Source organism: Psammomys obesus, unplaced genomic scaffold, assembly GCF_907164565.1.
Source record: "Psammomys obesus unplaced genomic scaffold, mPsaObe1.curated_primary_1811, whole genome shotgun sequence".
Lineage (NCBI taxonomy): Eukaryota > Metazoa > Chordata > Mammalia > Rodentia > Muridae > Psammomys > Psammomys obesus.
In genome coordinates this window covers 7,576,094-7,589,571 of record NW_026596100.1, presented here as the reverse complement: position 1 = coordinate 7,589,571, position 13,478 = coordinate 7,576,094, and the positions used below count along the sequence as shown (strand labels likewise).

At 39.5% G+C, this 13,478-nt stretch overlaps 1 protein-coding gene across 1 annotated transcript in view; it reads right to left on the bottom strand.

Annotated features, from left to right (window-relative positions):
* The window catches only part of Gin1 (gypsy retrotransposon integrase 1), a 30,341-nt gene that overhangs the window by 6,086 nt on the left and 10,777 nt on the right, over positions 1 to 13,478 (bottom strand). The window contains exons 4-8 of the mRNA XM_055628383.1: positions 5,945 to 6,138; positions 4,815 to 5,120; positions 2,362 to 2,553; positions 2,098 to 2,262; positions 998 to 1,280 (exon numbers count right to left, since the gene is read on the bottom strand). Coding sequence (XP_055484358.1) covers positions 998 to 1,280; positions 2,098 to 2,262; positions 2,362 to 2,553; positions 4,815 to 5,120; positions 5,945 to 6,138 — 1,140 coding nt within the window. The remainder of the gene's footprint in view (positions 1 to 997; positions 1,281 to 2,097; positions 2,263 to 2,361; positions 2,554 to 4,814; positions 5,121 to 5,944; positions 6,139 to 13,478) is intronic.

The window sequence follows — 13,478 nt, the reverse complement described above, 5'->3', positions numbered from 1 at the left end:
TCCTGTTAGGCCACAGAGGAGAGCTTTGCAGCCAGTCCTGAAGATACTTGATAAAACAGGATCGGATGAATGGGGAGGAGGTTCCCCCTATCAGTATACTTGGCCAGTGGCACAGTGGAGATGAGGGAGGGAGGGACTGGGAGGGAATGAGGGATCGGGACACGGCTGGGATACAGAGTTAATAAAATGTAACTGATAAGAAAAAAATAAAATTAAAAAAAAAAAGAAAAAGGTTAGATAGCAGGATGCTCTTTGGCATAGTTTTGGACTTTATAAGTTTAATGGAACATTATAATTCTATAGTCTGACAGCATTCTGAGTATTTCCCATCCTCCAGCCTTACCTATCCCAACCCATGACCTAAGTATGAAACCGCATTAAAACGAGACATGGTTATCAAGCTCCCTTATTTATCTCACAACTAGATTCTGGACAATATGTTTGTCCTTGGCAATAATCAACCTAACTGCTATTTTGCCACATGAAAATAAGGCAGGAAGTAATAGGATATTATGCAAAACTGGAGATGGAATCTTCCTTTCTTGAAACAGGTTCAGCATTTTTCATAGCAATTATGAAAAGTATAAAAGGAGTCAAAACAAAACCTTGCTTTTTTTGCTTTTATATTATATAATACCAATACTAATACTACTAATAATAGTAGTACACCTACTTGTTTTCTACTGAGAGAAAACAAAACAAGTGGATTTGGGAGGGTGGAGGGTTGGGGAGGCTCTGGGAGTACTTTAGAGAAGAGGAAAAGGTAACCATAATATACTGTATGAAACAAATCTATTTTTACCAGAGAGGTAAAGAAAATAAGTCTGTGAAAGTACATTTTAATCAAACAGACTACTAGGGACAACTAAAGCTCTATCAAGTTTTATGAAACTTATATAGGGACTCAGTTTAACCAAAGGAGGGAAGGAAGTTTGCTTGATATTGTAATCTCTTTTTTCAAAGAAAATAAAACAGCAGAGCAGTACCAGGTACTTACCTTGTTCGCTGGCCTCTCTCACATAAGGCCTGAGGTGGGACATTTTGATAGGTCTTTTGAGTCTGGTCCCAGTATTGTCTCTCAGGACAGCACATCCACTTTCTGTAATGTAGTCTATGACACAAGGACCGACCCATTCAGACTGGAAACGGCCATCTTTCCACCAATTTTTCCTCTGTCTTAAAACTTCATGACCCACTTTTAAATGAAATGGATTTAATTGCTTGGGTTTCTTTTTAACAATTTTGGTTTTATTTAGTTCATCCAAATTGTTGTTCTCCATCTGTAAATGCAAAAAAAACCATTATGCCAGACCTTACATTTAAATACATAAAATAATAGCAATGGATATTTACTGAAATGAAAGACTGAACCCTAAAGAGTTCTTTAAAAATATTTTAAAGTCAGTATCCATACTCTCTCTTTACACAGAGGGTAAGAATACAACAGGCTGAGTGAGTCATTCTCATTACTTGGATTAGCACAGGTACCAAGTGCAAAGTTCTACACTTGCTAAAAAGGAAACAGATTAGAAACTAGGCCTACACATTCCTTTTAAGCTTGTGCTTTTCCTGTCAGTCTCTCAGAATTTCATAGCTTAAAAGCAGACTATTTAAGGCTTGGGGAACATGTCCAGTGGTAAATGGCTGACAGAAACCTATGAAGACCTAAGTCTCGATTCCCAGCACCCACTGGACACAGCGGCACACACTGGAACCCTAGCCACTGGGAAACCCTGTGGCAAGGGCTGCATCCAGGTGCTCCCGGGTCAGCTGCTACAGCTGAATTAGTGAGCTCCGGTTTCAGTGAGAGACCTATGCTCAAAAAGTAAGGATGACATTGGATGTCCATTACTAGCCTCCACACACATGCTCCCACATGCACCTGCAAACACATACCTACTCCACATAATGCACATACAACAAAAGTAACAAACAAGAACATTACTAAGATAGGCAGAACCTGGCAGAGAACCCCCCCCCCCATGTCCACATAATGAACATGAACATAATGAGCATGAACATAATTTTGGACCACTCTTAAAGAAAATTCCTCACTGATTCAGCTTGACGGAGGGAGCTTTTCTAGTAGACAGTCACCTGGTCCGCTGATGTCTTGCTCTCCAGTACTGCATCAGCCTCTCTAACTGCAGCTACAATTTTAGCAAACACACTTGTATTCTCACCACCCACTTCATCAGGACACTCCAATACACAAGGATTCCGATTGAACATTTGGAAATATGGTGTGTTTTTACTAGGCTCCTATTTTTAAGAAAAATAGAAAACATGTAAAAGAAAAAAAAAATCCTTTTATATCCCTGAAAGTGAGACGTAAATGGTTCGTAACAAAAAGGTACATACCGAATGAGTCACATTGAAGGCAAAGGAAAGAGCAGGCAGATGCTCATCCCAGGTGTTTGGGTGGTCAGCACAGTGTTTGGACAGAAATGTTTTGATAGTGCTAGGTGTACTTTCAGATGAATTAACACTTCCAGAAGCATGAGAAATTATAATATGTTTTGTACCAAATAATCTATACAGTTCTACATTGATCTGAAAAATATGAAAAACAAAACTGTTTAAAGTTCATATTTCTCCTTCAGTTTAAAAAAAGTTCCAAGAAATCCAAGTCTTGTCTTTCATTGATAAGACACTCAGATAAAACACATACGTATTTTGGGTAAAATCCTAATGTGTCAGACCAAGTGCAGGCTGACACATTAAATTCTTAGCATTTTTGTCTTCACATGTCAAGATGATTTTATGATGTATTACTTACTCCATTTTAAAGACTCAAGCTTACGCTTTGGGAGTCTAAGCACCTATATACGCACAACACATAAGTAAAAGGCCAGAATTCAAAACTAACTTTGTGGTCAAGTAATTTTTTAATTCAGTATACTTTTTTTTTTTTTTTTTAAGGAAAGACTGTCACACGACACAGTCACTTTAAACCTTTGTACCCAGTTTCCTTATTGTTGAGAAAAATCCTACCCTTAGCTGTCTAGGAGCAGATACAAAGTAATGCTTGTAAGAAATCACACAAATCTTAGCAAGGAATAAGCATTTTATAGATTTTTAACTGCAACTATTATTGCTGTTAGAATAATAATTTTTAAATAGAGGACTTCAAAGACGTCAGAATGAGTTTAGGACATGTGCAGTAGTAAATCCTTCACATGGAAAACAACTCTCTCACTGCCTCAATGTTCTTGCATTTCTTTTTGTTATGTTGTTTAATTTAGTTAACTTTTGGCAGATGAGTTTCTCGTTGAAAAGAATATTTTATGCAAATAACTCAGAATAATTGTAAAGGTAAAGTTTATCAAAGAAATGCTAATATCTAAACAAACACACATACATGATCCCCAGAAGGTAGACATCGTCATGTGAAAGCTATGGCAGACAGATATAAGTTAAAACTGTTACTCACACTCAGCTAGCACTAGCTCTCTTTGAACCCTGTCCTCCTTGTTAACTGCAATATAAGTATTATGACATGGACTCTGGCAGCCACATTGTCAGCAGAAGATTGACAGTTATACTCCAAAGACGGAAAGGACAAAAGTGTGGGGCTCGGGTCCCCACTGATGCTCACAGCTTTCACACTAACCTTGTATAGCTTACACTTCTTTTTTTTTTTTTTTTTAATTTTATTTTTCTTATTAGTTACATTTTGTTAACCCTGTGTCCCAGCTGTATCCTGCTCTCTCATTCCCTCCCCAACCCCACACTCCCTCCCTGGTCTCCTCCCTGCCCCTTTCCAAGTCCACTGATAGGGGAGGTTGACCCTGTTTTATCAGGTATCTTCAGGGCTGGCTGCAAAGTCCTCCTCTGTGACCTAACAGGACTGCTCCTCCCCTGGGGGGAGGGGGGGAGGGCAAAGAACCAGCCCTTGAGATCCTGTTAGAAATAGTCCTTGTTCCCCTTACTTTGGGAAACTACTTGGTTACTGAGCTACCACGGGCCACATCTGAGCAGAAGTTCTAGGATATCCATAGATGGTCCTTGGTTGAGTGTCAGTCTCAGAAAAGACCCTGTGCCCGGATATATTAGCTACACTTCTTTTACCTGAGTACAAAATAAGCTTCTATTTCAATTTTGGTTTTAGGAAAGGGAGAGGAATATCTGTTGCCTGCACCTGAGCATGATTCCTCATCCATTCTTCTGTGGGAGACTACAAGGACATTTTGTCCTGTGACTACTCTATAATGAACAGCGTGGTGACATTTAGATTTTATAGTCATAAATTTAATTAACTGCTGAAAGAAAAGAATGGAGGAGAAATCTACTTGTACATGCTGTTTTCCACATTGCTCCACTGTACTTCACATGCCATGTGTGACAAGTTATGACTTTGTATGCTATTATTAATCTGTGAAGCCCTTTAGTTTATACCTATTATCACAGCTACCTATGTAAATACATAAATATGTACATATGAAATTATTCTTTATATCTTTAATATGATATAAATATGTTTAATTCTTTCCCATTTGTTAATATAATTTTATTGTATTTTTACTTTTGGTTGTTCTTAAGCTAGAAGCAAACAAATATTATTTGGTTCAATCATCTCATTTTAGTTTGAAGATATCAGAAGATTGTAGGTTTACAATTACTTAGTGGTAACTTAATAATAAAATTTCTGCTTTCCTAATTTCTAGTTCAACAAATCTAGTAGAATACATTATACACCTCCATATCTACAGCAATTTTTTTGAATGTATTAAATACCCTATAAAGCACAAAGCACTGTCTTCCAGACAATGAAAGAGTGATATATGCTCCCAAATGTGAGCACTTTGTCCTACCTGTTCAATGAATTCATCTCTTTGGTCCATTACTATTTTCTGAGGAGGTCCGTATAAGAAAAATATATTGATAATAGCTTTAGAAATTTCTGATGCTGAAACATCACATAAAGGCAAAATCATAACCCATTTTGTGAACAAATCTGTCATGATTATAGCATACACATGACTTCTGTTGCTTGTATGGAAAGGTCCCATCAGATCAACAGTAACTACACTCCACGGGCTTCCCACCACGGGAAGGTGCTGCTGAGGTGCTACGATAACTGTATTTTTTGCTACTTGGCAATGCTGACAAGCATATACCTACAGAGAGGCACACAATAAGGAAAATACACATACATGTTAAAATATTCACTATAATATAAATCAGTTTTATAGAGCAGATCTGAAAATGGTCAATAGGTCCTTTGTTTCTTAAAGGAAATTTACTGCCTGAGAATAGCCCATCAAATGAAGCCTTTTATTTGGAACATCAAGCAAATATCAGTCATAACAATGTGTGGCTAATAAGTCCAAACAGCTGCACCACGAAAGCTCCTCATTGCTACTCTGATTAAATGACAATCTCAATGGGGTCTTATTCAAATGCAACAGAATTTTGGTTTACATTCAAACATACATGAAATCAACACATCTTAAAGTAAATTTTCAATTATTTTAGTTTTAGTTGACACAAAACATTTCTACATCTACTTGTGGTACCACATTTATGTAATCCCTTGACCTAGTGTGCGAAAGCTAGAGAGCTGCCATAGTCACAGATCTGGGCAACAGGGTAAATCAAATCCAGTCGGGTTACGTAATAACCCTTTCTCAGGAAAAAAAAAAAAAAAGGGAAGACTATAAAAGAGTTCAATGGGCTAGTTCTCAATAATTTCCTGCCAAAATATTACATTTTTTAGTTTGATTTACGTCCTGCTGATTTAATGTAGAATATACTTAATATAAGAATGACTCAATACAAAGGAAAACAAAGGTACCTTTAACTTAAATGTTTTCTTAGTTCAAAAATAATGCATAATGTACTTACTCCATATTGATATATACAGTACATTTTAAGCAACATTGAGCTCTGTATTTACTAGAAGGACAATGAAAATTTTCTAAGCATTGTTTAGAAGCCATACCCACTGTTTGACATCATTGGTCACAGAGGTCCAATAGTAACTAGACTCCACTAGAGTGAGAGTTCTGGATATGCCGTGATGAACACCAGTGCCATTTTCGTGGCATTCTCTTAGGACTTTCTTTTTTTCCTCTTCTGAAACAACTACCAAACGGTTTTGTTTTCTGTCTTTTCCAACATAAAACAGCTTTTTTTCTGAAATGAATGACATAAAAAAAAACCCATAATTTTTAATGCTCTATAGTGTTAAGACAATTATAGCCTTAACTTAAAACCATTAAGGTGGGGGGGCGGAGCCAAGATGGCGACTAGCACACACAGTTTCCGAGCTGTGGAGGAGATAAAGTTCTGAGCTGATGTGTGGAAGAACTTCTGAAGCCAGGGAAACAACGGAGAGACTTTCTAAACAACAGGGAACATCGCAGGAGGTGAAAACCTTGGTCTCGGGTCACCCACGGACTTGATTGGGGAAGGTGAGAAACGATCCTTTGATCTCTCAGCACTCCCCTCCCCCAGACCTCCCTCCTCCTCGGCACAGGCACAGCCGACTCGCCTTTCTCAGCGCAGACCTAACTGCCTGGGGCCTGCAGCCACTGAGGCGGAGCCCCAAGCCCTTTATCGGCAAAGGCCAGCAGTACTGTGTCTCGGAGTCCCAGATTCACTCGCGGCGGCTGCACCATCCGCCCAGGGCCCGAGTCTGCTAGACGCCATACTAGCTCCGCAGGAGCGCCATCACTGTAGGTACGGCCCGCCCAATCCCACAGTGACAGAGAATTCGCTATATAATCACCAAAACCAGACAAAAACGCCATACAAGCTAGACACACCAGGCGCTGGGCCTCCGAAGCTTGGAGAGCACAGTAAAGAGACCCCAGGACTTCCCAGAAAGCATCTGGACTAGCAACCCAGTCTCCAGTTACAGCGGGACTTTCTAACCTGGCGGCGGAGCAGCATTGAGCTGGCGGGGCACATCAGCCCTCCAGTTTAAGACTAACCAGGGCCAAACCAGAGAACAGAAAGGCTGATTACCCCGATTCCCACTGACGTGACCACCCTGAAATCTCCAGCTGCAGCAAGACCTCATAACCTGGCAGTGACAGCAGCACGGAACTGGCGGAGCACATCAAAGAAGCAGGGCCAAACCAGAGAGCAGAGAGCCCAGATACGCCGATCTCTGCCAAGTGTCCTGCCTGTAAGTGAGTGCACCCTTGAGAATCTGCAGCTCCACTGATCCTGGGTTCTGCTAAAACAGAAGCCAGGCATCGAACCCCCTCCCACCCATATACCCACTTTGGGAAACAGAGGGGCACTTGGAACATTGAAGTTCCTGCTCTGTGGGTCTAATTGAGGAGTTAAGGCAGTTAATGCCAGAAATTGCGCTGCGATCATCACTAGCGCCTGCGACATATACATTGCAGAGCCCCTCCCACACACTCAAGGGTTCAACATTAGCCATCACTCTGTCCCTCGAGACACACGCCCACACCCACACGCCCACACCCACTTACACACACACACACATATACACACACACGCACGCACGCTTGCATTTGCCTCTGTTTGCGCCTGCGTACTTTCCTCCCACAGGTACAGCTAGTCCTCAGCATACGCTAAGGACACGGGACCTCTCTCAACTTCCTGAAGAATTCTCCAGACTCGAGAGAGAGACAGTACCAGTCTGATCGGCAGAATCCAAAAACAAACAGGGAAGGTCTCAGACAAGCCAATGGCCAGGGGTAGGCGAAAGAACACTTCCAACATAAATCAGGACATCATGACTTCACCAGCAAACCCCAAAATCGATGGATACTCCAATTCATCAGAAGCACAGGAAAATGACCTTAAAGCCATGCTTGCTCAATTATTTGAGGCTTATAAGGAGGAAATGAACAAATCTTTCAAAGAGTTGGCCAGTCAATTGGAGGTAAAGAAAGAAGAAATAGACAAAACCCTTAAAGAAACACAGGCAAACATAGCCAAACAAATAGAGGCACAAGTAGAGAAAAAATTAGTGGCATACAAAAAGGAAATGAACAAAGAAATAGAGTCCATCGTAGAGAGACAGGAATCCAAATTCAAACACATAAAAGAAATGGTGCAAGGCATGAAAACAGAATTAGAATCAATAAAGCAAACACAAAATGAGAAAACTCTTGAGCTGGAGAACTTGGAGAAAAGATCAGGAACCACAAAAGTAAGCATCACCAACAGAATACAAGAGATGGAAGAGAGAATCTCTGGAGCTGAAGACACACTTGCAGAAATTGATACTTCTCTCAAAGAAAAAGTAAAATCAGAAAAATTCCAATCACAAAATATCCAAGAAATCAAGGATGCTATGAAAAGACAAAATCTAAGAATAATAGGAATTGATGAAAAAGAAGACTCCAGGCTCCAAGGTCCAGAAAATATTTTCAAAAAAATCATAGAAGAAAATTTTCCCAACTTAAAGAAAGAGATGTCCATAAATATACAAGAGGCCTACAGAACACCAAATAGACTAGACCAGAAAAGAAACACATCACGTCACATCATAGTCAAAACACTAAATCTACAGAACAAAGAAAAGATATTAAAAGCAGCAAGGGAAAAAGGCCAAGTAACATATGAAGGTAGACCTATCAGAATCACACCAGACTTCTCATCAGAAACTATGAAAGCCAGAAGGGCCTGGGCAAGCATCATGGAGACTCTAAGAGATCACAAATGTCAACCGAGACTACTATACCCTGCAAAGCTTTCAATCAACATAGATGGAGAAAACAAAATATTCCATGACAAAACTAAATTTACGCAATATCTATACAGCAAACCAACCCTACAGAAGATACTAGAAGGAAAACTCCAATCCAACGAAAACGAATTCACCCAAGAAAACAGGGCATACAGATAACATCCCAACAAAAATGAAAAGAAAACAAGCAATGAAACAAGGTAAGATCATCGACTCCATTACAAAAGGAACTAACATGCATTGGTCAATATTATCTATCAATATTAATGGACTCAACTCACCAATAAAAAGACACAGGCTAACAGAATGGTTATGGAAACAGGACCCAACATTCTGTTGCATCCAAGAAACACACCTATGCAACAAAGATAAACACTACCTCAGAGTAAAGGGCTGGAAAAATGTTTTTCAAGCAAATGGTTCCAGAAAACAAGCGGGAGTAGCCATCCTAATATCTAATAAAATAGACTTTCAACCCAAGTTAATCAAAAAAGATAAGGAGGGCCACTATATTCTCATCAAAGGAAAAATCCAACAAGAGGACATCACAATTTTGAATATCTATGCCCCAAATACAAGAGCACCTACATTCGTAAATGAAACAATATTAAAGCTTAAATCATACATTGATCCTAATACCTTAATAGTGGGAGACTTCAACACCCCACTCTCATCAAGGGACAGATCAACCAGACAGACACCAAATAGGGAAATAAAAGCACTCACAGAATCCCTAAATCAAATGGACCTAATAGATGTCTACAGATCTTTTCACCCAAACTCAAAAGAGTACACCTTCTTTTCAGCACCACACGGAACCTTCTCCAAAATAGACCATATAGTTGGTCACAAAGCAAGCCTCAACAGATACAAAAGGATTGAAATAATCCCTTGTATACTATCTGACCACCATGGACTAAAGCTGGACATCAACAACAACAGAAACAACAAAAAGCCGACACGCACATGGAAACTGAACAACTTACTACTCAATGACAGCTGGGTCAAGGAAGAAATAAAGAAAGAAATTAAAGACTTTCTAGAATTCAATGAAAATGAAGGCACAACATACCCAAATTTATGGGACACATTGAAAGCAGTACTCAGAGGAAAATTTATAGCACTAAGTGCCTACAAGAAGAAATCCGTAACATCACATACAAACAACTTAATGGCCCAACTGAAAAACCTAGAAAAAAAAGAAGCAGATACACCCAAGAGGAGCAGACGGCTGGAAATAATCAAACTAAGGGCAGAAATCAATCAATTAGAAACAAATAAAATTATCCAAAGAATCAATGAAACAAAAAGCTGGTTCTTTGAGAAAATCAACAAGATAGACAAACCGTTAGCCAAACTAACTAAAAAGCAGAGAGAAACCATACAAATCAGCAAAATCAGACAGGAAAATGGGGACATAACTACAGACACTGAGGAAATCCAAACGATTATTAGGTCATACTACAAAAGCCTATATGGCACAAAATTTGAAAATCTAAATGAAATGGATAACTTTCTTGACAGATTCCATCTACCAAAATTAAGTCAAGATCAGGTAGAAAGACTGAATAGTCCTATATCTCCCAAGGAAATTGAAGCAGTCATTAACAGTCTCCCCTCCAAAAAAAGCCCTGGACCAGATGGCTTCAGCGCAGAATTCTACAAGACCTTCAAAGAAGTACTAACACCAATTCTCCTCAAACTATTCCATAAAATAGAAACAGAAGGAACACTACCAAACTCATTCTATGAAGCCACAGTCATTTTGATACCTAAACCACACAAAGATCCAACCAAAAAAGAGAACTTCAGACCTATCTCTCTTATGAACATTGATGCAAAAATACTCAATAAAATACTTGCAAACCGAATCCAAGAACACATCAAAGATATCATCCACCATGACCAAGTAGGCTTCATCCCAGGAATGCAAGGGTGGTTCAACATACGGAAATCCATCAATGTAATCCACCACATAAACAAAATGAAGGAGAAAAACCACATGATCATCTCCTTAGATGCTGAAAAAGCATTTGACAAAGTCCAACACCCATTTATGTTTAAAGTCTTGGAGAGATCAGGGATACAAGGCACATACCTAAAGATAGTAAAGGCAATATACAGCAAGCCTATAGCCAACATCAAACTCAATGGAGAGAAACTTAAAGCAATCCCACTGAAATCAGGGACAAGACAAGGCTGCCCACTCTCTCCATATCTCTTTAACATTGTACTTGAAGTCCTAGCCAGAGCAATAAGACAACTAAAGGAGATCAAGGGGATACAAATCGGAAAGGAAGAGGTCAAAGTGTCACTATTTGCAGATGATATGATAGTATACATGAGTGAACCCAAAGATTCAACCAGAGAACTTCTTCAGCTGATAAACACCTTCAGCAAAGTGGCAGGATACAAAATCAACTCAAAAAAATCAGAAGCCCTCTTGTATACCAAAGACAAAAAGGCCGAGAAAGAAATTAGGGAAACAACACCCTTCACAATAGCCACTAATAACATAAAGTACCTTGGTGTGACTCTAACCAAGCAAGTGAAAGACCTGTTTGAGAAAAACTTCAAGTCTTTGAAGAAAGAAATTGAAGAAGATCTCAGAAGATGGAAAGATCTCCCGTGCTCATGGATTGGTAGGATTAACATTGTGAAAATGGCCATCCTGCCAAAAGCAATTTACAGATTCAATGCAATTCCCATCAAAATACCAACTCAATTCTTTACAGACCTTGAAAAAAAGATTCTCAGCTTCATATGGAGAAACAAAAAACCCAGAATCTCCAAAACAATTCTGTACAACAACAGATCATCTGGAGGTATCTCCATTCCCGATCTCAAGCTGTACTACAGGGCAACAGTAATAAAAACTGCATGGTATTGGCATAGAAACAGAAAGGAGGATCAATGGAATCGCATAGAAGACCCAGAAATAAACCCACACACCTATGAATACTCAATATTTGACAAAGAAGCCAAATCCATTCAATGGAAAAAAGACAGCATCTTCAACAAATGGTGCTGGACCAACTGGATGTCTACATGCAGAAAAATGAAAATAGACCCATATTTATCACCCTGCACAAAACTAAAGTCCAAGTGGATCAAGGACCTCAACATAAAACCAGATACTCTAAATCAGCTGGAAAAAAAAGTGGGAAACAGCCTAGAACTCATTGGCACAGGAGACAACTTCCTGAACAGAACACCAACAGCACAGGCTCTAAGAGCAACAATCAATAAATGGGACCTCATGAAACTGAAAAGCTTCTGTAAAGCAAAAGACACTGTCATCAAAACAAATAGATAGCCTACAGATTGGGAAAGAATCTTCACCAACCCTTTATCTGACAGAGGGCTAATATCAAGTATATATAAAGAACTAAAGAAGCAGAAAAGCAACAAACCAAGTAATCCACTTAAAAAATGGGGAACAGAGCTAAACAGAGAATTCTCGAAAGAGGAACATCGAATGGCAGAGAAACACTTAAAGAAATGCTCAACCTCATTAGCCATTAGGGAAATGCAAATCAAAACGACCCTGAGATTTCACCTTACACCCATCAGAATGGCCAAGATGAAAAACTCAAGTGATAGCACATGCTGGAGAGGTTGTGGAGAAAAGGGAACCCTCCTCCATTGCTGGTGGGAATGTAAACTGGTTCAACCACTCTGGAAGTCAATCTGGCGCTTTCTCAGACAACTAGGAGTAGTGCTACCTCAAGACCCAGCTATACCACTCCTAGGTATATACCCAAAATTTGCTCAAGTACACAACAAGGACATTTGTTCAACCATGTTCGTAGCAGCTTTATTTGTAATAGCCAGAACTTGGAAACAACCCAGATGTCCATCAACGGAGGAATGGATACAGAAATTGTGGTATTTTTACACAATGGAATACTACTCAGCAATCAAAAAGGAGGAAATCATGAAATTTGCAGGCAAGTGGTGGGATCTAGAAAAGATCATTCTGAGTGAAGTATCCCAGAAGGAGAAAGACAAACTTGGTATATACTCGCTTATATAGACCTACAAGACATGATAAACATAATGAAATCTACACACCTGAAGAAGATAATCAAGAAAGTGGACACAGGCGAAGGTGATTAATCCTCATTTAGAAAGACAAATGGGATGTGCCTTGAACTTATGACAGGAGTCTACCACAAAAGGCATCTGAAAGACTCTACCTAGCAGTGTTTCAAAGCAGACACTAAGACTCATAACCAAACCCTCGGCAGAGTGCAGGGAATCATATGAAAGAAGGGAAGTTAGTATGATATGGAAAGGATAGGAGCTCTACAAGGACCAAATATATCTGGGCACAGGGTCTTTTCTGAGACTGAAACTCAACCAAGGACCATCTATGGATATAACCTAGAACTTCTGCTCGGATGGGGCCTGTGGTAGCTCAGTAACCAAGTAGTTTTCCAAAGTAAGGGGGACACGGACTATTTCTAACAGGATCTCAAGGGCAGGCTGTTTGACACCTCCCCCCAGGGGAGGAGCAGTCTGTTAGGCCACAGAGGAGGACTTTGCAGCCAGCCCTGAAGATACCTGATAAAACAGGGACAGATGAAAGGGGAGGAGGTCCTCCCCTATCAGGGGACTTGGAAAGGGGCAGGGAGGAGACCAGGGAGGGAGTGTGGGGTTGGGGAGGGAATGAGGGAGCGGGATACAGCTGGGACACGGAGTTAACAAAATGTAACTAAAAAGAAAAAAATAAAAATAAAAATAAAAAAAAAAAAGTAAAAAAAAAAAAAAAAAAAAAAAAAAAAAAAAAAAAAAAAAA